The 27282-nt window shown below is 42.0% G+C and overlaps 1 protein-coding gene across 2 annotated transcripts; it reads right to left on the reverse strand.

The window, feature by feature from the left end:
• Positions 1-505: 505 nt before the first annotated feature.
• Positions 506-27025, reverse strand: LOC148893518 (pleckstrin homology domain-containing family G member 3). 2 transcript variants are annotated; one of them, XM_089004750.1, is made up of 19 exons: positions 27007-27025; positions 26877-26944; positions 16055-16581; positions 12898-12998; positions 10318-10387; positions 10186-10232; positions 9957-10107; positions 9741-9872; positions 9477-9659; positions 9273-9365; positions 7980-8066; positions 7864-7894; positions 7575-7676; positions 7217-7249; positions 5907-5917; positions 5424-5759; positions 4268-4366; positions 2678-4025; positions 506-1862 (listed from the first exon to the last, which is right to left on the reverse strand). In XM_089004750.1, exons 1-19 carry the CDS (start codon positions 27009-27011, stop codon positions 1225-1227), a joined length of 4062 nt encoding a protein of 1353 aa, XP_088860876.1. In that variant the 5' UTR covers positions 27012-27025; the 3' UTR covers positions 506-1224. The 2 variants fall into 2 exon arrangements, with proteins under 2 accessions (XP_088860876.1, XP_088860875.1); XM_089004749.1 differs by lacking the exons at positions 10318-10387; positions 12898-12998; positions 16055-16581; positions 26877-26944; positions 27007-27025 and having other exon boundaries at positions 4268-4367; positions 5437-5759; positions 10186-10274.
• Positions 27026-27282: the final 257 nt, after the last annotated feature.

Below are 27282 nucleotides of genomic sequence, written 5' to 3' on the forward strand. Positions count from 1 at the left end.
AGTATTGGCTTAATGTATGTCACTTTCCAACCGGTTTGAACCATTTGGAACTGGTTTGTAACAGTTGTAACCGGTTCTAAGCGGTTCTCAGCCCATAGTCATCCAATGAGAGCTGACATGACAGACTCCAAAATAAAATACGAGCGTGGTCTACAGGGAAATATAATATATAAATATATAGAGAGAAATATATAATATATAGAAATACAGTAAAGTCTCGTTATATCGATTTTCTCGGGAGTCCGAAAAATATCGATATAACCGGGACTATCGATATATCCGACCCTGCGCGCATGTAATTTTCTCCTTGCGTGCATAGAAATAGTATCGTAATAAGCGGTACTATCGATATAACCGATATAACGAGACTTTACTGTATATAAAAATGTGATTGCGAAATGTAAGCAGTAAATGAGCATTTGAAACAGTCAGACAAGTAGTTATCTCATTCAGGCTAAAGTATTCCTCCATTTTGCATAGGATGCATTCATACAGCAATGCATGGTGGATTTGAGACCATTACATCATGTTTATTCACGTCAAATGTTGTCTTCTCAAATGAAGACGCCTCAGACAGATGTGGACTACATACATCATGTAAATACTGTACGCGCTACAGTCCATAACATCAGTGGACACGCAGCATCTCTCTTTTCATTTCAAATATGGCAAACTTCAAGTAGTCTTTCTGGATTAGCAAGCTTTCAAAAGGAGTTTATACAGTAGCTATTTACATGCCTCCATTCGGCCCCCAAATGTAGCTTCATAAATATTACTGAATAAAAAATAAAAAATTGAGGAAAATAATAAAGCTCCAGTGATGCATGAAAACAGCTGCAATTAGTCAAAAGACTTGTTGTCACAACAGGACTTTTTTTTACATTTATGACCAACGAACGAAACTCTTTGGTGCACGGTCATTTTAGTTGAGGTAATATCTTCTTCCCACAGCCAACTTGTTTTGATTTAATCGTATTAAACCACCAACAGTGAGTGAGAATTAAACGGAAGCCTATCATCAATGATCCTAAAGAGAGGTCAATTACAAGATTTAAGTCCCGAATGTACAAATATTGCCGCACAGTTTGTTTTTTTCTTTTAAGACCTTGCCCTTGACCTCCACTAAGAACATCCCTTGACAAACCATTACTGGGTGAATCCGATGTGGACCGCACTGCAGACAGGGCGTGCTAATTTACTGTTCGAACAGATAAATATTAGCAGTTAACATGTTGATGAGCTGGTGCTTAAGCTTTGGAACTTGTCTCGTAAGCTCTTCACCAGATGACTTTCCGACGATTTGGCTGAACTCGGAGCGGTTGACTTGCCGGGATATGGTGAGCTGTCCACTGCTTGCTCGTCTCCTTCTGCAAGGACGCCGCATCGCGCGTTGGTCAGAGACGCCGGACTGCTCGGACAGAAGGGGCGCACGGGCTCCTGCAGGCTCTGCATTTCTTGGAGTGGCAGTATGTACTCCAGAGAGCCCCATCTACACATCATCTCGGACCGGGGCCCAGGCCAGTCTTGTTCCGCTCTCTCCTTGTACCAGGTCTCGGGTTTTGTCGCTGAACACTGCGTCGGGTCTTGATGAGAGTCGGCGCAAGAGCAGCAGTTGCACTTGACCGGAGAACATTCCAAAGCGTCTTTTGAGGAGTCCGTGTCAGGTGTAATTGGGTTGTATTTGGAGCGCAGCTCTTGGACATCAGGCCAGTGGAAATTCTCCAACTGAGGGCTTTGCGGGTCGGTCAGGGTGCTGAGCGAGCTGGCTGCGGAACTCGGAGTCTGGAGCGGACTTGGCGGATACACCTCATGCAGGACCGTCGGTTCACAAGTGGTCAAGGGCAGTCTAAGGTTGGGTTTACCTGCAAACATGGTGGAGGAACACAAGAGTTGAGTCGGCTGCCATAAACTACAGAGTAGATAACTTGATTTTCTTGCAAGCTTTGGACTTGCATCTTTCAGAACATGGTGTATGGAGAGCTTTCACAACGGAATCAGTCAGGAGACTGATACAAAAGACTTCCCAAGGCACTAAATATTAACATCCTTGAAGGTACCATTAATATCTCATGAGGAACTCCAATATCCTGGTGGTAGAGATTAGACAGAATAGAAGTTATCATATTTAAAAGTTTCATGTTATGTGTTTAGTGAACATGTGTGACTGGAGTACACAATAGGCCCACAGTAAAGATGCGGATGGCCTGCGGTCAATCTGAACACAGCCTGTTAAGCTGTCATCTTCATCTAGGAAATATGGCCTTGGACAGAATTTAGGACTTGAAACTCCCTCACAGGAAGAGCTCATTAGCCAGGTTACAAATTGATCAGGTCATGGAAAAGACAACCAATTAAAATATCTATGTTTTATTGCTTACAGCTGTTGGTGCTTCGGATGTCCAGGGGCGTTGTATTCTCATCAAGAAAACTATTTTTTACTAATGTATCACTTAAATTTGCATATAGTCTCAATAAATAGCTTGGCAGAGGGCTGCAGAATTTGGGCTTCTGTCATGAATTACTGTGTCCCCGGCCGGCATAAAACACAATCTTCCTGTGTTTGAGCCTTTGTCCACAGTGACCGACCGAACATCTCTGACACCTGGCTTTCCTCACGAGTTTTTTTTATTTTTTAGAAAAGAACCCCCCCCCCCCAAAAAAAAAAAATCAAACATACCCTTTTTCTTGAGCTTCTCCTCCAGGACAGCAGGCATGTTCTTGAACCCTTGTTGACTAGAGGCCTCCCGGTTCCTGTGCCAGACCATCGGCCGGTTGTTTTTGATACGCTGGCTGTACTGGCGTGCCAGTTGGAAGACCTTATTCTTCATCTTGCCCATGTCCTGTAAGATCTGGTCCTCGTCAACACTGTTTCTGAAGCTAATGAGCTTGGGAAGCTGGACCAAGCTCTTTCCTTGACTGTTGGTATGAAGACGCTTGGAGTCTTGAGCGAAGTCTGTTTCAGATATGGAGCTTGTTTCACTCTCTTCTAGAATCAGAGATGTCTGCTTTCTGAGTTTACGTTTTGAGGAGTCCAAACACTCAAAGAAGGTCTTTTTCTCTCCTGCAGTCTGCTGGACGTCCCCCTCCGACTCCATGTCTTGCCAGACTTTGATCATTTCCGATGACGGACGAAAGTCTTCATCTGTGGTAGAAGAATCCGTGACACTAGGGGATCTCGTTTTCACTTCCTCTGATCTCTGTGGTTCAGCCTTTTGGCAAATGTCCGCATTTGGACTCTTGTCCAAGCCCGGAAGGTCAAACACAGACCAAGAAGTTGGCCTATGATGGGAGAGGACTTTCCTGTGGACCGGGACCGCGTGTTGATCTGGAATATTGTTAAGTTGTCGACTCAAATTCCTGACAAGGCCGGCTGGGATGTAGGAGAGACTTTCCCTGCGCTTGATGCTGAAGTTGGCGTCTTGGTGCTCTGCGTTCTCATAGTATCTCCTTACCTTATGGATCAGGAGGAGATCTTGTTTGGAGAGGGTGGACCGACGTTCCCCTTCAGCGAGGGGGGATTCACATGCAGATGGCTCAGCCTCAGAGGTGACCTGTCGCTCAGAAGGCAACGCTTTCGGCGAGTCTTGGCACTTTTCTTCAGAGTCCGTGCAGGTGGATGGGGTTATGAAGACTTCATTAGAGGTAAATGGTGAGGAGCAGGCAAGAGAGCCCAGATCTTCAGAGACCAGGCTGCTGCGTCGGGACAGGCCGGTGGTAAAGCGTTCGGCGATGACATTTGCTTGATCTAACACGGAACGCGGTAAGATCCTCAGACTCCCAGAAACCATTTCTTCCTCTTCTTCCTCAGAGAGCTCACTACTCATTGGCACACTCGTTTCCTCTGCTTGAAGACCTGACGAGTCGCTCTCTCCTGCCTCTTCTTCACCGGTTTCTCTCGAGGTCTCAGCGGACTCCGCAGTGACGGTCTCTTGCGTAAGGGAGGTGCAGACTGATGACGTGGGCTGTTGATGGATGATGTTTGCTTGAGGGACAGAGTCTGAAGGAAACAGCTCCTCTAAATGGACCTGAAATATGACCAAAAACATTTAGATATATAAAAACGGAACGCAATACGACAAGTCTGATGTGTACTTTGCTCAGTAGAGTAAGAGCCCCGCCTCATTTCTGACTCAAAACCTAATCTCAGGGCTGATTGCAGGTCCTAATACAGGATTTAAAACCAGGTCTCAGTGAAATGTAGTGCTTGTGCTAAACTCAATGTACTATAATGTCTATCGGAGCGGAGAATGAGCGAGCAATTCTTCACCGAGTTAGGATCTTGTGGTTTTGCTTCCCGGCTGTGGGCTTCTTGAGCCTCCTTTCTGGGCGTGTCGGTCGGCTGAGCGACATCACAGAGTTCTTCATCCTGAAAGAGTCGTATCGAAATATTTTTAAAATGTAGCCGGTCCTCAGGAGATGAAACATTTGATGTCAGCAAGACTTGAAACTGAGTCCAATAGCCTTCGGAAAATATGAAGCTTTCCAAATGAAACGACACATTTTGAGAATCCATTATGGTAACTAATAATCTGGAGGCAATTAGGGGCCACTCAGAGGGGAAAATATCTCTTAAAGAGTGACCAAATTTTGTGCGATTACAATTGCTTATCACGGAGGACGCGGTCTCCTTTGAAGTCAAGCAATACACGTTCAGCCGATGGTTGCAGTGTACACGAAGACACAAATTTAATTTCCAAGTCATTAATTCATTCACTGCCAGACATGTGCAAAACTGTGTCCACTCCAGTGCCAGGGTTTTTGTCATTTACACTAAAATTCCAGGATCCGCAGAATATTGAGTTTTAAGACTACATAAACATTCAATACATGGTAACATGTCCTCGGTATGCTAGCACAATTTTCCTATGATTGGCTATCTGGCTATTAGCTATCTATTAGCTGTCGGCTATCTGGCTGGCTGTTAGCTGTCGGCTATCTGGGCATCTGTTAGCTATTTATTCACTATACAATAGCTAGCTTTCTATCCATTTGATTTACTTCTGGGTTGAGTGAACGCCGGCGCGTGTGGGTGCTGCTGCTCACCCACAGAAAAAAATTCTCCTGTGACTGTAAAGTGGCCTTGAGAGTTTTGAAAGGCGCTTATAAATTAAATGTATTATTATTATTATATCATATTTTCAATGGCAGTGAATGAGTTAAGTAACGCAGCATGCTGACATTGACGCTCGACAGGAAACGGGAGGAAAACAGAAAAGACAAAGGCGTGCAAACATCGAGTTGATCACCTCTGAGGTTTGCAGCGACCAGCATGGGAGCGCTTCAACCCACCACAACCCAAATACAAACTGAATCATTCATTGCAGCTGTTAGTGGGATGCGGACAGAGTGGGACGAGGGCCACCGTGATAGCAAGCGAAACATAGCAGGAAACAGGGAAGCTGTGGGTGGCTGGAAACCCTCACCGTTGTGAAGTGAGAAGAAAGCAAAGCCCGGGCTCGATAGTGCCAGCAGGAGATGGCTGCCAACACCGAGCTGGCAAAATCCGCTACCTGGTCGTCCCCCATCAGGAAATCCTCCTTGTAACCGTCTCCTTCCTCATCTTTACGTTTTTCCTCTTCCGTCATCGGCAGCTTCGGACTGCATTCGCATGGCGAGGGGCGCGCTTTTGCCGGAGTGGAACTTAGCTGCTGTGCAGCGTTCTCCAAAGAGGGACTCTCATTCAGGGGGTCGCTTAGACTGGAGGTCTGGATTCTGATATTTGGGTACACTTGTGGCAGGGCGCTCTCACTCTCTGCATGCTGTGTGTGAGGGCACAGATGTGGTTTGTGATGACTTAACGCGATGGGACCATAAAGCTATTTAGGCGACTGATGAGATATGTCTTGGTTGCAAAGCAGCAGTAGCAAAGAAGTTTTTATCGGTGACGCTCATTTCCGAGAACTTACCTTTATCACATCTGTAAGGAGAGTGGAGAAAAAAAAACATAAAAAAAGTCATTAACAAATGATGGTGTCCTGATATTTCGAAGATCAATATTTCATGCGCTAATTAAATAAGCCGGGCATCATTACAGCGAGCAGGGCAATGGTTAGACTCACAACTGCGATTAGATAATTGTCATTTCCGAAGGTTGTTATGTGATGAACAATTCCCTCAGAGACCAGTGGCGAACCATCAAGGCTTTATGATGTTGACGCTAATATCGGATCAGGGGTCTGCAACACTAGACTCTGTCACTTACTGTGGCTCTTTGTGACCCCTGGATATAAAATTTCTTATTTTAAAATGACTTTTATCCAGTGGCGGACCGTCAAAGCCTGCAAAGCCTTCTCTGCTGGCCTAAAAACATCTGAATCACGGACAGATGTTAATTATATTTTGTCCATGAATTCTTATCAAATAATTCCAAATTGTCGTTCGGCTTCCTTTAATTACTTTTCCCCTGTTGTGCTGCTTCCAGATGATTGTTTTCGTATTTAAGCATTGAACCAATCACATTTCAGCCATCATTTGTTACCAGGGTCAGAAATCCACCTGGACGCCTTCACAATCAGTTCTGCGGGCCCCGGAGCATCTAATGTGTTGAACAAACTGTTGCTCTAACCAATCAGATTTCGAGTTGGCAACCCAAGGTCTGCTTGAGGCGCTGAGAACGTCAGAGTTTTCACGAACTATGAATGGTTAGTCACTAGAAAGGTCGGTCAGTTATTTCCTAGCTAATGGCACCCTCTAGTGGACTTGTAATAAACCACACTACACTTTTTTTCAGTTTGGATTGATTCAAATGGAGCACTACTGAAGGCCTAGCGATGAAATCCACAGCCCGCCACTGGCAGAGGTGGACAAGAAGGTTGACGGAAGGAAGGTACAGCCACCCCCATTTCAAGCTCAGATAACTCCAGACCCATATAACTTCGGAATTAACTCTTTTTTTCTTATGAAAGAAGAAAGTCAAATGTTTTTAACGCTGTATCGAATGTTTATGTAGTCCTAAAACACAGTATTCTGTGGGTCTTGCAATTTGAGTGAAAATGACAAAAACCCTGGCACTGGAGTGGACATATTTTTGCACATCATCTGGCAGTGAATGAGTTAAGAAGGAGGCCAGTGAGTGTATCTTTTGTTCTCGTTAGCAGCCATTTGAAAAGGTGAACCAAAATTATCAAACGGCTTTCTCAGACAGTAGACAAAACTTGCATCTACGTAGCAAAATTACTAATACATTTGACAAATATGATGTCATCAATGTACTGACCTTTCGTACTTTTGATGATTTGTTTCGCGGGTTCTAAAAGAGAAGGGTAGGGCAATGAATGAAAAAAAAAGACATGACAGCATACCTGAACTGTTTATACGAAACTATCATTTACAGAAAATAAAGCAGTCACAACGATAGTAGAAAGCACCAGGAAGTAAAACTAAGATCCACATCATTTTATTTGGCCCGCGAAAGCAAATCAAGCATGTCAAGTGCTATGATGCTAGCTGATGTCCAAATCAAAATATCAAATTGTCTCATGTAAACCACAATAACAGTCTTTATTTTTAACTTCAAAATTGAAAACCAATTATTCATTCATGGTGATGGGCAAAAAAGGTGTGTGAAATCTTACCTGATCTCCTCCTCCCATTCCATCCTGCAACATAAAAGTCATCCGGTTGGTAGGAATCAGCTCTCTTCACACTTTCTGGACTAGAGTGGTACTTCCCGTGACCTACATAGGAGTACGATGGTCACTTTTTTATTTCTTCTTTGTTTTGATTGGTTTAAAAGACAAATAGACGTAGAATATAAATTCACCCTTTCATAGATTCAACAACCTGATAACAAGTTAAGATGTCCACTGTAATATCCGCTGCACCCAAAAGGGTTCATCCAAAACCTACTTTGATCATACTCACCATTAGAATTATCCACGATAGCTTCTTTTGCCTAAAATATAAGAGGATGACAATGTTTTGTTACAATGCGGTCATAAAGAGATGAAGTTATACAGTGAATGCTTATTGTTGTGAACCTTTGGTGGAACAATGGCGTTGTGGTTCTCGAGAATCAGCCTCTTGATGTGATGGGCCCAGACACGCTTCTCTTCTACAGATTTGGCCTACAACAAAAGGCCATTGTCCGTGTTATTAAAGATACAGATGACGCGTGAAGGCCCGGCATAACAAAAGACAATTCAACCCATTAGCCTAAATGGTGTATTACAGTGATCAGTCTTAAAAGTACCGTATTTTCTGGTGTATAAGGCGCACTGGAGTATAAGGCGCACCCCCAGTGAATTGTGTATTTTCAAACTTTTTCCATATATAAGGTGCACCGGAGTATAAGGCACACACCCAATGAATGGGGTACAAAATCTTTCCATATATATAAGGTGCACAATTTTGCAAAGTGAAGGTTTTGTACTGAGACACATAATAGTTACTATATTTTCCGGATTATAAGGCGCACCCAAAAACCTTGATTTTCTTCAACAGATGAACATGCGCCTTATACGCAGGCGCACCTTATATGTGAAGTAATATTGAGCCACAACAGGTCTCGCAGCCACCGACTCAATTTCCCCTTGTAGAAGAAGTAGTGCGTAACCCCAGCCTCTACAGTAGCACCTTATGATGCGGCGTGCCTTGTAATTTGAAAACTTATATATACAGGTAACATCCGATTTACGACCGGCTTGACTTACGACCACCCGTACTTACGACCACAACCTCCAGATCCTATTTTTTACAATTTTAATTCTACGCCTGGTACCACAACGCGCTAGCAGGCCGGCAACGCGTATGACAATTTTGGCCAGCCAGCATCTCACTTAGCAATTGGCCGTGTGATGGCACCACAGGGGGGGGGGGTTGCCAGTCATTTAGCCTACAAGTCTCTATTGCACATTTTGAATGTATTACGACTTACGACCATTTTGACTTACAACCGTTTAGTCGGAACGAAACTCTGTCGTAAATCGGATGCTACCTGTATTGATATATTATATTTGGAAAACGTTTGGCATTCATTGAAGGTGCGCCTTATGTCTGGAAAAAGTTTGAAAATATACCATTCATTGGGGGTGTGCCTTATACTCCGGTCCAACTTATACACCGTAAAATACAGTATTTGGTGGTCTGATACAAAAAAAAACTTTATTTGAAAAGGCACTTTTATTGTAATTGTTTTTTTTTTGTTTTGTTTTTTTTTTGTTTCTGAAAACCGTCCATTTTTATTAGTTTGGGGGCTGCACTCTGTCTCGCCCATTGGATGTTTCTGGGCACCCTGATCATTCAAGACCTCAAATGAGACAGTCCATGCTTACCCGCACTGTATGGGGCTGCTTTGGATGCTTGAAGTGGATAACACTGAAAAGTAGAGGGTCCTTCGCACTGTCAAGTAGCATCAAGGTGGAACACTAAAAAAAAAGAATAAAAAAAAAATTATCACAGCTGTATGATTATACCAGAAGAAAGGACATTAGTTAGAAATTAATGGGAGTTATATAAATGAAAAAAAAAAAACATACTGAGATATGTGTCTTGTAGACATAGTGCTCTCCTCTTCTTTTGGTAATGAGCAGCATCTTTTCAAACAGGAAGAGTGTACGACTGTTCTTTGCCCGCAAGACGTGAAAGGTGCCCTCCAGAACCAGCTCGCCATAAGTGGTCAAGTCAGGACCCTTCCAGTTGATCAAAAGGGATTGGATCTCCTGCGTATGAGAAAAAAAACCTCAACTGCAAAAACAGTCGTCTCACGTTACTGTGTTTGTGCGTTGTAATCATAGGCAAACCTGCACTCTGACGGCGTGTTCGTGTTTCCTCTTCATGTCGTTGATGTACCAGGCTACTCCTGTCATGGTGTCTATCGCCTCCTGGACCACCTCGTAGCCCGCCTCATCTGGCCCAAAGTGCTTAGCAATTTCCTTTGATTGACAAAAAAAAGGATGAAGGCCAATGCGGCACAGTATTTCAAAGGAGGAGAACAACCACAGAAGACAGTTTTTCACCTGAAGCAGAAGGTGATATTTTAGGATCCTCTGCACTGGCTTGAGAAGGAACGAACCCAAAGGAAGCGAACGCTTCAGAGCAGCCTGGCGATCCTTGAAGAACTTAGCCAAGGTCTTACTCCTCATGCAGTCAGTTAATGCTGCGACTGAACTAGAGGATTGTTAAAAAAAAAGGTTGTCAGAACTCCAAGATGATCCTATCTCCAAGTTATTATTTTGCAACTCTTACTTTGGATAGTTGGTACAATATTGGGTGTAGATCTCAAAATATTCCCTCTGAGGGATCAAAAAGAAAGAATCCATTGATACGTGGATCAAAGTGTTTCCTGAAAAACCTTGTGAGGAGGATGAGACCACTCACCTTATCTACAAAGCATTGGGCAATGGCCACGGGGTCGCTGTCACACATGTCCAACGCCTGCAACAGCTCACTGAAAGACACACAGTTGACCACAAAATGACGAGCGCGAGAAAATAAATGTATTTTTGAAAAGGAATTTAGACACAAGTGCCTATTGCTTAAGTACAGGCTGGCTGGCGATCTTTTAGCAATATGGCTGTCTGACTAGCTAGCTATTAGCTATCTATTAGCTAGCTGATAAGCTGTATATCTATTTGATAATAATAATAATAATAATAATAATAATAATAATAATAATAATAATAATGCTCATGTATTTTCTTTTTCTACTTTCATTCCTTTCATCACTTTGCTGTTGTGAAATGTAAATTTAACCACTGTGAGACTAATAAAGGCAAATCAAATCCAATAATAATAATAATAATAATAATAATAATAATACATTTCATTTCTAAGAAACTTTCAAAACTCAATGTCACTTTACAGTCACAATATACGTTTTTCTGTGGGTGAGCAGCGGCAGCAACTTTATAGATAGAAAGCTAGCTAACTCGCTAGTAGCTAGCTAGCTAGATAACTAGCTTGCCAGCTTGATAACTCGCTGGCCAGCTAGATAGCCAATAGATAGTAAATAGCAAATAAATAGCAAATTGATACTGACGTGACAGGGCCCACAGAACTGATTATGAAGGCGTCCAGGTAGATTTCTGACCCTGGTAACAAATGATGACTGAAATGTGGTTTGGTTAAATGCTTAAATATGAAAACACATGTCTGGAAGCAGTGCAACAGTGGAAAAGTAATGAAAGGAAGCTGAAAGACAATTTGGAGTTGTTATTATATATATTATTTTTATATTATCACATCCAAAGTACACAACAATTGAGTTACTTCCGGGTTGAGTGAAAGCTGGCGCATGTGGCTGCCGCTGCTCACCCACAGAAAAACTTATCCTGTGACTATAAAGTGACCTTGAGTGTTTTGAAAGGCGCTTATAAATGAAATGTATTATTATTATTATTATTGGAAGAGAGAATAAAAGAAAATATCCTGCTATGCCCTTTCTTGCCACTAGTGGGCAGTGCGTCACGGTAAAATACAGTTGCCTTATTGCAGTGGAGCCTCAAGCCAGGTTGAAAAGATTTCAAAGTTCATAAAAGCTGTATCCCAACACCTTTCTTCCCATTATATGAATCCATAGCCTACAAAAGCTATTCAGAGCTTAGCAAATTCATTCGACCACACATCATGACTGCGTCAATAGAGCCTCCACACATCTGAAGTGATTTTTGAGCAGAGCATACCAGCTGAAATTTACACGCGGTGTACTGAAGAAGAGTTAATACAATTCCACTGTGGTAAGGAACATTTAAATCGCAAGCTAGGAATGTGTTTAACTCTATTTTCTTTGGCAAAGTACTCATTTAAAAATTAATGGTTAAGAATATTCATTGTATTTTAGCGTTAAAAATACACATTTGGCTCAGTGTCTTTTTATACAATTATAGAAACATGATTCATTTTTAGCAATGCCGTTTGACCAGAAATTTTTATTTGTTAAGCCGTACATGTTTGATAGATTGTGGCCTTAGGTGGTCGACTGCGGCTCCGTTTTTCCTTTATGTAGTTTGTATGTTCTCTATGTGTGCCTGTGTGGGTTTTTTTAGGTGCTACCTGTACAGGTTTCCTCCCACATGTGGAATTTCTTTTTCGAAAGGAAAACAGGAAGCACATACCAAACAAAATTCATTCTCGGCTAGTTTATATGGCTTTTAAAATGTTCCACTGTTCAAGCTTCTGAGGAATTACAAAAGATGCGGGTTACTATTTGAGGAATGCCAATGTGTGTTTTGGCATGAAGTAGGCTCAGCAATGGCCACCTGCTGACAGGAGTGTTTTTGGTGCCCGGGTGAAATATCAGCAATCTAATTCAAGGCATTTTTATTCGTCCAGTTATGAATATGATTCAAATAGTTCTGAAGAGGAAAGCATACATTTTGGCAATCGATTAAATAATTCATTCCATGTCATTTTGAGACAAATGGGGGAGGGGGGGGGATGGCGCACCCAAAACAGGCAGAAGATGGTGACAAAGCTCCGTGTGGAAATTGGCTCAACATTTTTTTCACAACACACAAGGATTCACCATCGCGTTATTTATCCGTTTTCCTTCTAATTTCGCCATCAACACGGATCAACACGAAGTTTTCAGTCCAAACAAAGTACCGCAAAATGCATTGACATGATAAAACGACTGCTACAGTGTGTCCGTTCTCTGTCAGGGGCGTTCCTTCAGTGACGTGAGGACTCGTCACCAACTCAAAAACAAGACTTCCGGAATATTCAGCGCAAGTCTTAAAATGTAAAATATAGCTATTTGCGGTGGAATCTTTGTAAAATACGCTCAGTAGAAGTCATTGGAAGTGATTTTACAAATTATGGACACAACTTGTCCGGAGGTGTCGGTAGTCCTTTAAGTACATGTATCTTTTTCTCTAAATTGTGACATTGATTGAGTTCTGAGTAAAATCAGAGTTAGCATAAATGCTAGTTGGTATGATTACAGAAGGGAGAACATACCTGTTGAATTCATAAATGTCCTCAATATTTCCAAAAAGCGAACACACTTGCTCTGGACGTATGGGAAGGTTGCTTGTATCGATAATGTGAGCCAAATAGTCCTGGAACACAATAATGGAGACGGGGGTAGGGAGGGCAGGAGGGGGGGTCACGGCACAAATAACGTTGATTTAGTTGTAATTTGACAAGATTGTACAGTACTGTATAATCCTTATACTTGTATTTGACGGTTGTGGCAAATTTAATCTCGCCTATCAGTTAGGCAAGATGGCAGACGACATCACTGGGCAGCAGATATTAGTCCATTTTCATTGATCCAATCATTAACTCATTCACTGCCAGATGATGTGCAAAAATGTGTTCACTCCAGTGCCAGGGTTAATTACTAAGATACATGGGTATGGAGTTATATGAGCTTGAAATAAGGGCATCTGTCCAAAATACAATACAATATATAAATATTGGTTTCTATAGCACTTTAACAACAGCTGAAGCTGGAACAAAGCGCTAACATGAAAAACATTGAAATCCTGCCCCCTTGTAGAAGGGAAAAAAATTATTGCCAGAGGCCATGGCCAGCACTTTATTGGCACCCAAACAAGAAAAAACAAAACCCGAACTAATTCGGGAATGATGCACTACGTCATATTTTTAATTCCCGAATAAATTCGTGAACGGCAGTGAATGAGTTAATTATTATAATTACAATTTAATTTGTTTATTTCGGTTTAGATATATCAAACAATGATATAGCAAGGAACGTGGACATGAATCAAAATGCACATGTGAAGGCCAACTAAAAGAGGATACTAGCAATTTGTCTTAACACTGATGGTGTGTCTGCAAAGACATCCCAAAAAAGAGACACGGTACATCGAGTCCACTTCCCATTTCACAGCCGAAAGAACTGCACAAGTTTGATGGGTGTGGATTCCTCCACAATGAGAGCACCACACATGTGACCTTTAGTAAAGTGTGGGAGATGAGGAGGCTCAGTCGTTGCAGTTCTCAAAGTTGAAATCGGGAATACTTTTGATTACAACTTTGGCTTGCGAGCGACGCCGTTGTAGGGCACTCGCATTCCTGTTTTTATCAAGTTGGGTATCATGTCTTGTGCGTGGTTGCCAGGTATTGGGGATGTATGGGGTAGTGTGAGACCATCTGGGTCAAACAGTTGTTCTCTGCGCTTTCACTGAATGGATGGTTAAGAATGGGAGTTATGCGAGCAAGAGAGTGAGTGATGGAACAATATCTAAAAAGACCGGATGGACGGAGTTTCAACAGCCGTCACTGGTTTTAGCTGTCGTATCAAAGTGGTGCTTTGATGATGTCAGGGGGAAAGTTTCTCACTTGTTTGTCTCATTTGAGCGACGGTGCAATAACAAAATATGGGAGGAATGTGATTCACTGGAAATGACATCTTCACTCAAAAGGACATACTTTTTAAAAATAACAATAAAAATCTGTTGCTTCTTAATTCATAACTTTAGGATGACAGTAACCTTTTATGTGTGGCATTCTTGCGCAGATTAACTCATTCACACCCAGACGATGTACAAAAATATGTTCTCTCCAGTGCCAGGGTTTTTGTCATTCTCACTCAAATTGCAGGACCCATAGAATATATTGAGTTTTAAGACTACATAAACATTCAATACAGCGTGAGAAACCTTAGACTTGATTTTTTCATTAGGAAAAAAAAAAATAATTCCGAAGTTATATGGGTCAGGAGTTATCTGAGCTTGAAATGGGGGTGGCTGTACAATGGTGATGAGAGGTTCAATTTGGATCGTGCTTACAACAGATTTCTTAGATCGTTACCACGTAGGCTTAGTCATGCTTAAAAGGTGATACCAGGGCGAATGGGGCAATTAGTGTGAGTCATAGACCATAATCAGTCAGGACAAAATAAGTAATCAGTTTAGCTTCAGGGAATAGTCCTCTGCTCCCCCCAACCTTCACAGAAGTACAGATGACTGCTGTAGAGACCTTTTCATCGATGGACCACTCCTGTATGACTTAGAGCTTACACAGACGTACAATAAATATTGATTTATATAGCGCTTTAACGACCACTGAAGCTGTCACAAAGCGCTAACAGGGACAAAAAGCAAATGCTGCTCCCTCGCGGAAGGAAAAAAAAAACATTGCCAGAGGTCTGACCAGCTCTTTATCGGCACCCCCGCAAGAAAACCCAAAACATGGACAAATTTGGGAATGGCGCTACACATCACTTTTCAATTCCCGAATAAATTCGGGAATGGCAGCGAAGGAGTTAAGGGTGCGCCGTAATTACAAAAAAAAAGGGTAGCGGATACATCTGAACAAGATAATGTTCTCACATTGTAGCCTGTGGAAAGCCCCGCTGGCTCTCTTGTATCTCTGGACTGGTGTTTGTGTTGGCTGGAAGGCCTTCATACGGCTGACTGTACAGCTGTGGCCAGACCAGGCATGTCAAACGAAATACTAGGAGGTCATGATTTGAATCCTGTTTGTCAGGAGTTAGACTCAGACGTCGGCGCGGCGGGAGACAAGGTGAGGAAAGGTGCTTTTGTTGGTTGACAAGAGAGCTCGTTTCAGAAATGCTTTGCATGTTAAACACATTACCATTAGTAGCAGACTGCTCAGAGCTCCTGTTTCTATGCCACATGCATGATTTGGAGGCCCAAAGAGGTTTCCCTTTAGGGTAGGTGTTTCCACGCTCCAAAAAGTGCAAAGGGATGAATGAATTGTTGAGCGGTTAAATCGTTTTTCAATACAGCAAGTCTCTGTGATGGCCACACCGCAACTCTGTGATGTCCTTATTTCAAAAGCAAAGTATGGGCCGTGAAAGAACTGCATTGTGGTCCAAGTTTAAACATCAAATATGAGAACACTCTCACCAATTCAAATAAACACTTAGATTTATGGACATGTTGACCAGGCCATAAATTGCCCCACAACCTTCAAATCTGTAAGTCACTAAATTACACGTGTCACAACTACATTCTGGTTGTTCACAAATTTGTTGAAAAATGTATTCTAGGTAGACTATGAATATCCACAAACGTTTTCATTTGCCCAGACATTATTTGCTTTCAGTGGCTGTAGACATGAAGTCATAGCTCGACATTCTTCCAGAAGACACCTTTTTAAAAAGAGGGTATGTCGCACTCACCTCCACAATGCTGCGCAGATCTTTGACATACATTCGTTCCGTTTCAATGATCTCCATAACAACTCGATCCACGTGAGTCAGTTTCGGGTTGGGCGCCATTGTTGCAGCGACAACAGGCGAAGAGGGGACGTGAAGGATCGGTGTACACTGTCTGTTTGAGGACGCATTGGTGTTATTCCACTGGTTGCTGACGAAGTGAGGCTTCCATCGTCTGCTGGACCATCCGAGGCCAGGACTCGGGTCCTTTGTCTGTTCTACGGTGCTTTCGGCCGGGCTCAGTTCCAAGTCGATATCCTCCTCGCTTGGTATGGGCGGTGTGCAGGAGGATGGAAGGGTCACGGTGCTCCCAAAAAGGCTGTGACTGTCACGGGATGATCCAGAAGACAAGGTGGACACGAGACTCACTGGACGTTCGCCTTCTCCATTCAAAGGATCTGCACATAGTTGGTTGTAACAGGCTGCTTCAAAAGCTGCGTTTGTTTGTTCATGTTCTTCGGAGGATAGGGGTGAGGGTAACCGAGGATATTCTGTAAAGATGACACAAATACACAACACATCTTGTAAGATCGAGGTATTGTCTCTGCTAAGACTTCTTAGGCTCTTTTCATTCTTCTAGTAACAGATTCAAACCTTTGACATAGAGTTTCTATGTCAAGAAAACCCGAGAGCAACAGATGACCACATTTCCAATAACTAACTGCACTTGATTACACCTACTTTCAGCCTGTATTGAAGTCCTGAAGTAATCATGTACATATTCTGTTTCAGATCCTAGCTGGCCAGGAGAGGAGTTTTCCTTCATAGAGCATCCAAATATATCAAGTCTGGGATCCCGTGGTACTCAGTTGCCACTTTAAAGCTCAATTTCTTGAGGTATTTGTAGGGTCCAAAAGAGGTCAACCTAATTTTATGCTCCATAAGAGAATGGAAGTCTTTCTCAATGTATTTCGACTTTGGCCCAATAAATCGGGAGTGAATAAATCTACAATTGTAAAACGAAATGGTTCAGGTCAAGTCTATTGCCAAGTGGGGAGGTGGAGGGAATAATTTAGTGCTGATAGCTCACGTTGTCGGTTTGAAATCCACTCATGTACATCAGTGTTGACATGCTAGCATAAATGCTATTCATTAGCCATATATCATGGAAAGTCAGCCCACGTTTGAAAAAGCATCAAGCCCAAGAGAAAATGTGGAAGAGGTGGTCGGATTTACTTTTCGCCAGCATATCCACTTGACCCGACTGAAAATACAACCTTGTGTTTGTTCTTCTTGGATTGAAGCAAGCTACATTTCACATGAGAGAAGTCAAAAGATGTTTGACAGCTGAATGATGGCCCTCCGGTTTAGTCACATGAGTGCACATCTGGCACCCTCTTTTACTTTCCATGACTCAATCCTGGGCTGAAAAGAGGCTTGTGCGTGCTCCCGTTACTTCGTCTACTCGTTCCACTATCCACAAGAAGTCAGCCAAAGCAATGAGGTGGGAGAAACAGGGGAGCTAACTTGTGGGGAGGATAACCGCCGTTTATACTCGTGACAACTATCGGGTTGATGGTGCAAAAAAGGGAGTGTGGCCGGGAGCGATTACACACCAGTCTGAATGCGCCAACTGCTTTGTTTGCCAAGTCAGTCTTAGGAGTCGTGCCACGTTTGGCCTCATGTTGATTTTCTGATAGCACCATAACCGTGGGTAGATATATATTGAAATTGAAGCTCTAAAAATGTCCCTTTAAGACATTTGGGTCAGATATTGACATTAAAGCTCTATATATGACCTTTTCAATATATTTGGGTCATATGTTGAAATTGAGGCTCTAAAAATTCTCCTTTTCATGATATTTAGGTCAAAATAAAAACATTCTTGAACAGATTTTTAAACAAAAAATAGAATATTTGCTCCACTCAAAACAGTGTGCTTTGTTAAATTTGAAGAAATAAATGTTGCTGTTTAAATTCCTGTTAGTAAGTCATAGTGTCTCATTTAGGCTAACTAGCTATTTGATATAGCAAAAAGACAGTGTGATGCGTTGATTATCTCAATCACCTCGCTCCATCTTTTTCTCTGCATCTTCCTTTAACTGCTCACCCCTTCCCTTGCTGAAAGAGAGGGAGTCTGGGTGGGCTTGGGGGCATCTGGCCTCTCAATAAATTTGAAGGTGGCTCATTTACTGAATGCTCCAAATAGCCAATGATGTCATGCCGCACTTCGAACACCCCTAAAAAAAATTAAGGAAGAGCTCATAACCCGGTGACAGACCGTATTAACTCATTCACTGCCAGACGATGTGCAAAAATGTGTCCACTCCAGTGCCAGGCTTTTTGTCATTTTATGTCAAATTGTACAACCCTCAGAGTTTTAGGACTACATCAACATTCAATGCAGCGTAAGAAACCTTAGACTCTCTTCTTTTATCAGAAAAAAAGAGTTAATTCCTAAGTTGTATGGGTCAGGAGTTATTTGAGCTTGAAATGAGGGCAGTTGCCCCATCCTGGGAGGGAAAAACTTTGCCAGAAGTCTGACCAGCGTTTTATCAGCACCCCAGCAAGAAAAAAACAAAATCCGAACAAATTCGGGAATGGCCCTCATGTCATGCTTTTCAATTCCTGAATAAATTCGGGAATGGGAGTGAATAAGTTAAAAGGTAATTAAAACCGGTGCTTTTTAAAGTAAAAACATATAACTGGTAATCAACCCATGGCTAGTCTGGTCTAAAAAAAAAATGCACTATTTCCTTCTCACCTCTCACCCAAATATTCTTTCAAAATAACAGCAGTATACTGTGGGGTATGCCAAGTAATAGCGAAGGGCAGGAATGGTACAAAAAGAACTGTTAAGCACCCCCACCCAAAAAAACAACAACAGTCATTCCAGACTGGACTGCTGAAGACCATTTTCAAAAGGTGTCTATGATAGAGTTGTTCACTTCTCTTCATAATTGAATGAGATTCCACCATAGCACAGCTTTGATCAACCACAAGATGAATTTTCTGTGACTGAATCCACTCACTACGTTTCCACATCAACAGAGGTTTGGATCAACAGAACCCAACGCAAAGTGGTTCAAGTGATGCAGAAAAAAAACAGGATTATTTGCGAGTCAGGATGAGGTCCGATGCAGTCTTGACTCTCGTCAACATCTGTAAACGATTGTTTTTAATCTCGGTGAGATGTGTAGACACCTTGACAAGGCCAGACCTATTACCGTGTCACTCCCGTCACAATGGATGTGTACGATTCCAGGTATGGCATTGAATTGAAGTTGAACCTGAGCTAGATTGACAACCACCAATTTCTGTACTTCAATTTGTGCGCAAACACCACTTGAAGGCTTTTACATAGTTGGGACTCTTTGGCTGTTGGCGCTCTATTGTTTTCCTGTTTGTGTTACTAATTTGACAAACCGTCTTTATTGTATGATTCATCTTTGCTAAAAGCGACACAATATTGAAACCCATTTTTTGACAGTTAAATATTTGCACTACTATAATTCCCCAAAAAAGCCCTCTGAGGCTACTTCCTATCGAAATGGCCTCTGCGGCAGCAGTGTATGGTTACACTCAACGACAAAAATCATTGTTTTGTCTTGTTGTGGATGATGATTTAAAAATGAGGTAGTGAATCCTTCAGTTTGATCCCAAGCCAAAAGCAGATGGGATATTTATTCACGACTCAGCTTGATGAGTAATCAGTCTACTGTTTGTAATGAGAACTTCAGGCAAGTTTCTACCGTCAGACAAGTCCTAATCCAAATGCTTCACAGGCTCTGATGTCATAGCGGCGATTCCGGAGATGAACAGACTACAGAAATGGGAAGAACCTAGCAATTAACTTTTTGAAAAGACGTAGTCACTGGAATGACAGAAATGATTCACATCTCCTTAAGGCAGTAGCACTGGCGAACATTCTTTTATTACGTGGGTGGTAGGGGGAATGACAACGCGGTATGTGTGAGGGGAAAAAAAAACAAACAAACTTGAATGCTAACCTTTATGGTTACAATCGAAACCTCACGACTAGAGTCATGAATGTTCATTCCAGCCATGATGTCCTCTCAAGTATTTGCAGGTATGGATTGCAACACGCCCTTTGAAAATGATGCAATGAGGATGCTCCCAAGAGGTTGCTAAATCTCGTGAGGATATGACTCATCTTCTGAACAGGTCTTGCATGCGAACAAATATAAATGTGGACTGCAATACAAATTCAGACGGAGGCATCATAATCTGCCATCTGCCAATTAGAGCATAACGGAAAGCAGTGGTGGACCGTCAAGGCTTGCAAAGCCTTCTCTGCTGGCCTAAAAATATCTGACTCATCGACTGATGTTAATTGTATTTTGTCCTTGAATTCATATTCAATAATTCCAAATTGTCTTTCAGCTTCCTTTCATTACTTTTCCCCTGTTACACTGCTTCCAGATGTTTTTTGGTATTTAAGCATTTAACCAATCACATTTCTGTCATTATTTGTTACCAGGATCAGATATTGACCTGATACCTTCACAATCAGTTCTGTGGGCCCTGGACCATCAAATGTATAGATCAAACTGTTGCTCTAACCAATCAGATTTCGAGGTGGCAACCCAAAAGGGTTACCAATGCCTTCTTGAAGGCGCTAGTCAATGTCAGAATTTTTGCTTACTATGATTGGCTCGTCACTAGCCAACAGTAGCTGTGCGAAAACTGCTCAGATCACAAGCCGCTAGTGACAAGAACATACTGGCCACAGCTTGCACACTGTATCTGTAGCAAGATGCATCAGCAAATATATTGTGTTGATTTAATAGCAGTTTTGTCAACCCACAATGGCTGAAAGAGGAGAAGAAATTGATTTGGTTGGGGATTTACTGTTAAAGCCATTTAGTCGAGACCGACTTTACAGGAAAAAATGGACATCATTAAGAAATGTCGGTCAGTTATTTCCTGGCTAATGGTACCCTCTAGTCGACTAGTAGTAAAAACCCACCACACTTTTTCAGTCGGGATTGATTCAGACGGAGCACTACTGGAGGCCTCGCGATGCAATCGACGGCCGGCCATTGACACAATGATAAAAGACTGTTCAGTGACTGATGGGGAACTGCATCAGCGTCGATAATGCGAGTCGAGAAATAATGAAGAATGAAGAACATTACAGAAACATGACTCACAATACATAAATACAATTAACATATTATGCCTTTGAGGGACAGCTCATCGTGTTCAGGGCACATTAAAAGGTTAATATCACAATTGAAAAGTGAGAATGAAGTTATTTCCCAACTTTGACTTTTTATGCACCAAAAACTCTTTCCACGACTACCCCGCTTGGTACAAATGTTTTCTTCCAAAATTGGGGCTTTTCCAAAATGCTGAAAGTGAATACTTCTCCTGAGGGGACAGGAATGCACAAAGCTGTCATCGACAAACTGTGGGTGAGCAGAACGACTTCTTCCAAGTTTTTTTTCTTTGCCGAGAATGGCATGTCTGTTATTTTCGTCTGTGTTGAGCATTTTTCCAAACACTGGGGGGTTCACTTGCTCTGACAGGATCACACTGCAAACTGCTTTATGAATACTGACACACAAAAAAAAAAATTTTCTTCGTCAAGCCATCTGTTTCTGGGCTTGTAAAGAATTATCACTAGAATTAGCAGATTGTCACCTGCGGGATAAACAAATACATGTAAAAGAATGTGGATGTTTCCACTTCCTATCAAGCTGGTATTTACTTTAAAGGACAACCAACACAATTTTTTTGATTCCTAACTGACATCAGAAAAACGTTTTATAGCATCTAAAATACCCAAAACACGCAGGCTGATATTTTTAGTCAAATGAAAAACACCAATACAACTTAAAGTGTCCCAAAACTACTTCAAAATGACCTCAGAAAGTTTCAGAATGTCCCGCCTCCTTGTTCATGACGTCACGCCAAGACGTCTTTGCCTTGCTCTAGAATCAAAACAATGGCTTCAGATTCGGAGAAGATGCTTTCTTGTTACTCATCCAGTTATGAATATGATTCAAATAGTTCTGAAGAGGAAAGCATAAATGTTTGCAATCGATTAAAGAAGTACTTGCGTATCAATTTGAGCTGTCAGGACTGCAATGTAGTGTCCAAGAAAATGCAAAATATGGCACCCAAGTTTCGTTGGAAATGGGCTGATTTGTCTGCTGGGAATTTGTGTCAGCTAGTATCAAATAGTAGTCTTGGTGCAACACACAACGATTCACCATCGCGTTACTTATGTGTTTTCAAGTCTTCAAACGTAAAGTATAGCTAAATGCGGTGGAATCCTTGTAAAATACGCTCAGTAGAAGTCATTTGAAGTGATTTTACAAATTATGGACACAACTTGTCCGGAGGCGTCGGTTGTCCTTTAAAGCAATGTGACCTATGTGCTCAAGGCCTGGAGCTGCTCGACTAATGCAGAAGTAGATGACGTGCTGACTCCTTAGCTCCCCACTTCGTTTAAGTTTCTGAGTTTACTGTTAAACAGGGAATTTTCACTCGACAATATAATGAAGCGCTTCCTTGCCAATGGATTTCCTTCTTCAATGCTCCCAGACTCAATAAAAGATTGCATGTTATGATCCTGATCTCAATCCCGCATCAGAAAAAAAAAGGCTCCTTCCCACCCAACTGTGAATGGCTACCCCACGAGTGCAAAGCCTGCAAGCACAGCGTGCGTTCCGGGTATAAGACCCTGAGCTCTTCACAAGCCATTATCAAACAGCATGAGCCAAAATGTCGGGAATACACAAGGCCCAAGATTCATTGACTAAAGCAGAGCGGAGGGAGGAAATAGGAAGTGGCATTTTGTGGTTTACGCTCTATCAAAGGTTTGAGATTTTGTTGTAATTCTACCCAGCGTTTGGCCCACAAGTAGACTTTAATGTTAATAATTAGCCCAAAGGGGAGTAAAAAAATGGCAGTCGACAGCAGAGTACAAGCACACACACATAAACGACATTCCACACCAACACTCAAGGTCAAAATGTTGGACTGAGAACCTTTTGGGGAATTTTGGTGTTTTACAAGTAAAATAATCTTCACTTTGTGTCGTCTTGCTTCGTTTACTGCGCTTAGTTAATATAGCCGGCCGGACGTTTGTGAGAACCTTTAGGTAAAGATTCATAGATTGGCAAAATGGAGAAAAGACATTCCATCAGTTAGTATTTTTCCGCTAATTCATTGCTCGATACAATTCAGGTGTCTTGACGAAAGGCAAACAATTTTGGGAAAGGCGGATTAGTCAGCCTTACAAGCACAATTAAAATTGTCGAGGGGGCTCACATTTAATCCTGTAAACCCCCCGTGTGGCCAGCCGAAACTCTGAAAGGATCCGGCCGTGCCAAGTGACCTCAGTGTATCGGCATGTGATGATCCCCCTTCTCATTGATATCTCACCCCCCCAACAAGAAACGCTTTAGGCATTCGCACACTCAGTCGGCCCCCAATCGAGTCAACACTCACGTTTCTTTCCACATCTGGGCTTAATGGAGGCGAGAGTCCACTGTAAACGTTAACACCAGTTCGACGATCTACAACCACGCCGCTGTCGTGTTCGTGCCACTCCAGAGTCCGCATTGGTTGGTGGCGGGACAGCTGTGCTAAGTGGGGAGGAAGAAATCCATTGACTTTATATAAAGTCGTTAATCACGTGTGGGGTTGTAAAATGTGCGATGAGGTTTATTCAGCGGCTTGGGCATCCGTAAAACTGATTACACCTCCGAGCACGTCAATGAGGAATGTAACGTCAGTGACCCGTAACTTTTATCAGTACGTTGACCTCAGTTAAAGCAGAACAATCATGTCAAGTTGTCGGGTAGTGATAAATTGTTTCGCTTCCTTTAATCAGTAGGATCATATACATACACTCACATTGTATTGTGTGTGTGTGTGTGTGTATATATATATATATATCACCAAGTCATGTGGTGCACCCTATGTATGGAAAGTCTTTTGAAATATGTCATTCGTTGAAGGTGTGCCTTATATTTTATTTTATATGTATATATTTATTTTATGTAATATAAGGCACACCTTCATACGGTACATTTGGCGCTGGGTTTCCTCTCTGGCTGAAGAATGCAAATGTGTCAATGGTTCCCTTTTTTTCCTCGGTTCAGTTTTTCACCAAATAATAATAATAATAATAATAATAATAATAAAACATTTCATTAATAAGCTCATTTCAAAACTCTCAAGGTCACTCTACAGTCACAGCAGCGGCAGCCACACGCGACATCATTCACTCAACTCAAATAGACGGAAAGCTAGCTGAATAATAGCTAATAAATGGTTAGCTAGCTAGCTAATATATAGTTAGCTAGCTAGCTAGATAATAGATAACTAACTAGACAACCAGCTAGATAGCTAATATACAGCAAGTAGATAGAAAATGGATAGCCAGCTTGATAGCCAGCGAGATAGCTAGCTAGATAGCCACATAAATAACATACATAAGAGAGTAATCATGTTTGGGTGGAAGAAATGTATCTCATCAGCCTTCGTGCTCTTCTTCTTTTTTTTTTCTTCCAAAGTCTCGACCGTGCAGTGGTCATATTGTACACGAACCCGCAGCTTGTTCACATTTATTTTGACCCAGTTGGGAGTAGAGTTAGGGTGACTTAACTTCCTTGTCATTGATAGCTGAGTGGATGTTTAAGAATAAAAGAGGAAACAAGGAATTCGGGCAATTTGTGGTGTTTTTCCCCCTCTGATCAAATGTGGATTTTGTTTTTCAATTTAAAGTTTATTTTGATTTCACAGGTCCATACATACTTCTACATCCATTAGTTCCATTTTAAAATAAACCAAAACTAGGTGAATAATCCAAAACATGTAAGGACTAGTAATGTACTCAATAATACAACTGTGTATCCATTTTTATAAGATAAAATTAAAATGAAGAAAGAATAGAGGAAGAAATGAAATAAAATATTTGACTCGTAACGCTTTCAGTTACGGGGGATTTAAATGCAGGCTCAAAAAGGACAAAGGCAAGAGTGGCTTGATGTTCGTATTGGTGCGATATACTTCATGTGGATTTTTGGACACAATAAATACACAGAGCGAAACCCGAATATGACGTGTGTGGTTAAGGTAAACATTGCAGTGGCCATCTAAATGCAGTTGCTCTGCAGGGTCAAAGGTTGATGAATTGAGGTTTTTTTTTCTCCCACTACCAACGTGCGTGCAAATCTGTTTGAGTTTTAGCGAGAAAAGAAGGCTATGCGCAAGTATTTTCATTCTTCAAATGCCGAATTCTCCTTCCTTTTTGATTTTAGAATTTGTTGCTTCAATAGATGATTTTTCCAGAGCAGCTGGATGACAGCTATCTCGAGTTTCCACCTCAGCGCGACTTTGCACACCACGGTGGAATATCCTGCCTACCATATCATATGGCGTTAAAAAGTTGATGTACATCTCAGCTGTTAGTTTGATAGTTAATGCTCAGACAGGGATCGGCGGACCTGCAGCAGCGCTCTCAAAGATAAGGACTGACGCTCATCGACTTAACCCGTGGCAGGAATGTAGCTGTGTTTGCAGAATGTACCGCTTTAAATGGCTTCTGGGGATGGGCAGGGGACGGGTGGGGGGGGGGGGGGGGTCATTGCCATTCTTTGTAGCTTTTCCAACCGAGTCGGTATTGGGACGTGGACATGTAGATAGATGATGGCAGCAACATTTATTAAAAAATATAGAAGTTCTGGAGAGGAACTCTTCAACCGCTTCATTGCTCTTCACGTTACACCACGACGCAATAACCTTCGATTAAAACCTGACATACCTTTGGTTGCCGCTCCAACTTCACTGTATTGTCTCGGCCTCTTGAACTCTTCCCCCAAAGCATTTATTTCATTGTAAATCATTTTACGGCATCCCCCCCCCCCCCCCCCCCCTTTCCAACAAAAGATGTCTTCCACTGGATTGCGTGCATTAATCACAGGCTCTCTTTTCTGTTCTCCACAGAAACTCAATGAAATCTCCGTCTTTACGAGCCCCCTTGTCCGTCGGTTGATGCGTACGTTTAAATGAGCTTCTTAGTTCATTGCTGACAGCACCTTGCTTTCACAAGCCAATTGTTTTTGAAAGGGGGGTCTTTTTGGAGCCGTTTTGCTGTTTTAGCCACTTGTAATGTATCGACTGTGTGTGTGTGTGTGTGTGTGTGTGTGTGTGTGTGTGTGTGTGTGTGTGTGTGTGTGTGTGTGTGTGTGTGTGTGTGTGTATACTGTATATCTATATATATAGATATAGGATTGGATGTATAGTGAAGAAAATACGGTAGATTGAAAGGGGGTCGGGGGGGGGGACTAGGGGGCGGAGAACAGAATAACAGATACAAAGAGCCACTGTGTCAAAGTCGTGGCGCTAGTGACAAAAGATAATCAACACAAAAATATGACATTTGATTCCGACCATTCTCTAACCTGCTTTACCCAACTTTACCCAACTACCCCCACCCCCCAAAATCTCATCACCGCAGGACAGGCAAACTATCTTTGCGGTCTTCGTCTTTGACACATTCTGCTTTGATGTGTTCGAAGCATACAGCGGTCTGGCGGAGGTTGGCGGAGCTCCACAGACACACAAAGAGCCAAACAAGACACTGTAGGAGGACTGCTCAATGCCTAGCCAAGCCATTACTTTGGTCTAATTGTTCCACTTGTGGCCTTTCTCCATTTTTGGTGTGCTCTCCTACATACTACGAGTGACATATTAAAAGCTTTGGCGATACTGTAAGACCGTATAATCAGATGAAGTGTGTATGGCTCATGAAAGAAAGTAAATAAATAAATAAATAAAAAATAAAATAAAGCTGCCTTGGGCTCACCTTCCCCCATTGGGCCCTGGTGGAAAACAGAATAGGACCCCTCAGGCATGGCACTCGGGCCTTTGGAGCTGAAAAAGAAAACAAAGGGTAAAAAAAAAAAAGAACAAAAACACGTCATGTCTAGACTTACAGCATATATTGTAAATCAGAGAAATGGTGATCCTTCTTGGTATTTTCCTTTCATACTGTAGATAAGCAAGTCTCATTTTTCTCCCTATTTTTTCCTTTTAATCAGGCATCAGGCGGCATTGATGGAGTAAGGCCAAAGGGTTACTGGACCTGACTGAGTAAAAAAAAAAAAAAAAAAAAAAAAAGGAAATTCTTGTCATTCCCCTCCTCTGTGCGATGGCTTTACTCATGCCAACCAACTTTGCAACGTATAGTGTAGCATTGGTAGAGGTATGCG

The sequence above is a fragment of the Hippocampus bargibanti genome, linkage group LG09 (assembly GCF_051943395.1).
Source record: "Hippocampus bargibanti isolate YZ-2025 linkage group LG09, ASM5194339v1, whole genome shotgun sequence".
In the NCBI taxonomy this organism is placed as follows: Eukaryota; Metazoa; Chordata; class Actinopteri; order Syngnathiformes; family Syngnathidae; genus Hippocampus; species Hippocampus bargibanti.

Excerpts from the sequence above, each read along its gene's own strand:
- LOC148893518 (XM_089004750.1), bottom strand. Across the intron at positions 9,366-9,476 it reads TCTACAAGACACATATCTCA|TGTTCCACCTTGATGCTACT; the intron begins GTATGTTTTTTT and ends CTTTTTTTTTAG. Across the intron at positions 1,863-2,677 it reads GGAGAAGCTCAAGAAAAAGG|GTAAACCCAACCTTAGACTG; the intron begins GTATGTTTGATT and ends CCATGTTTGCAG.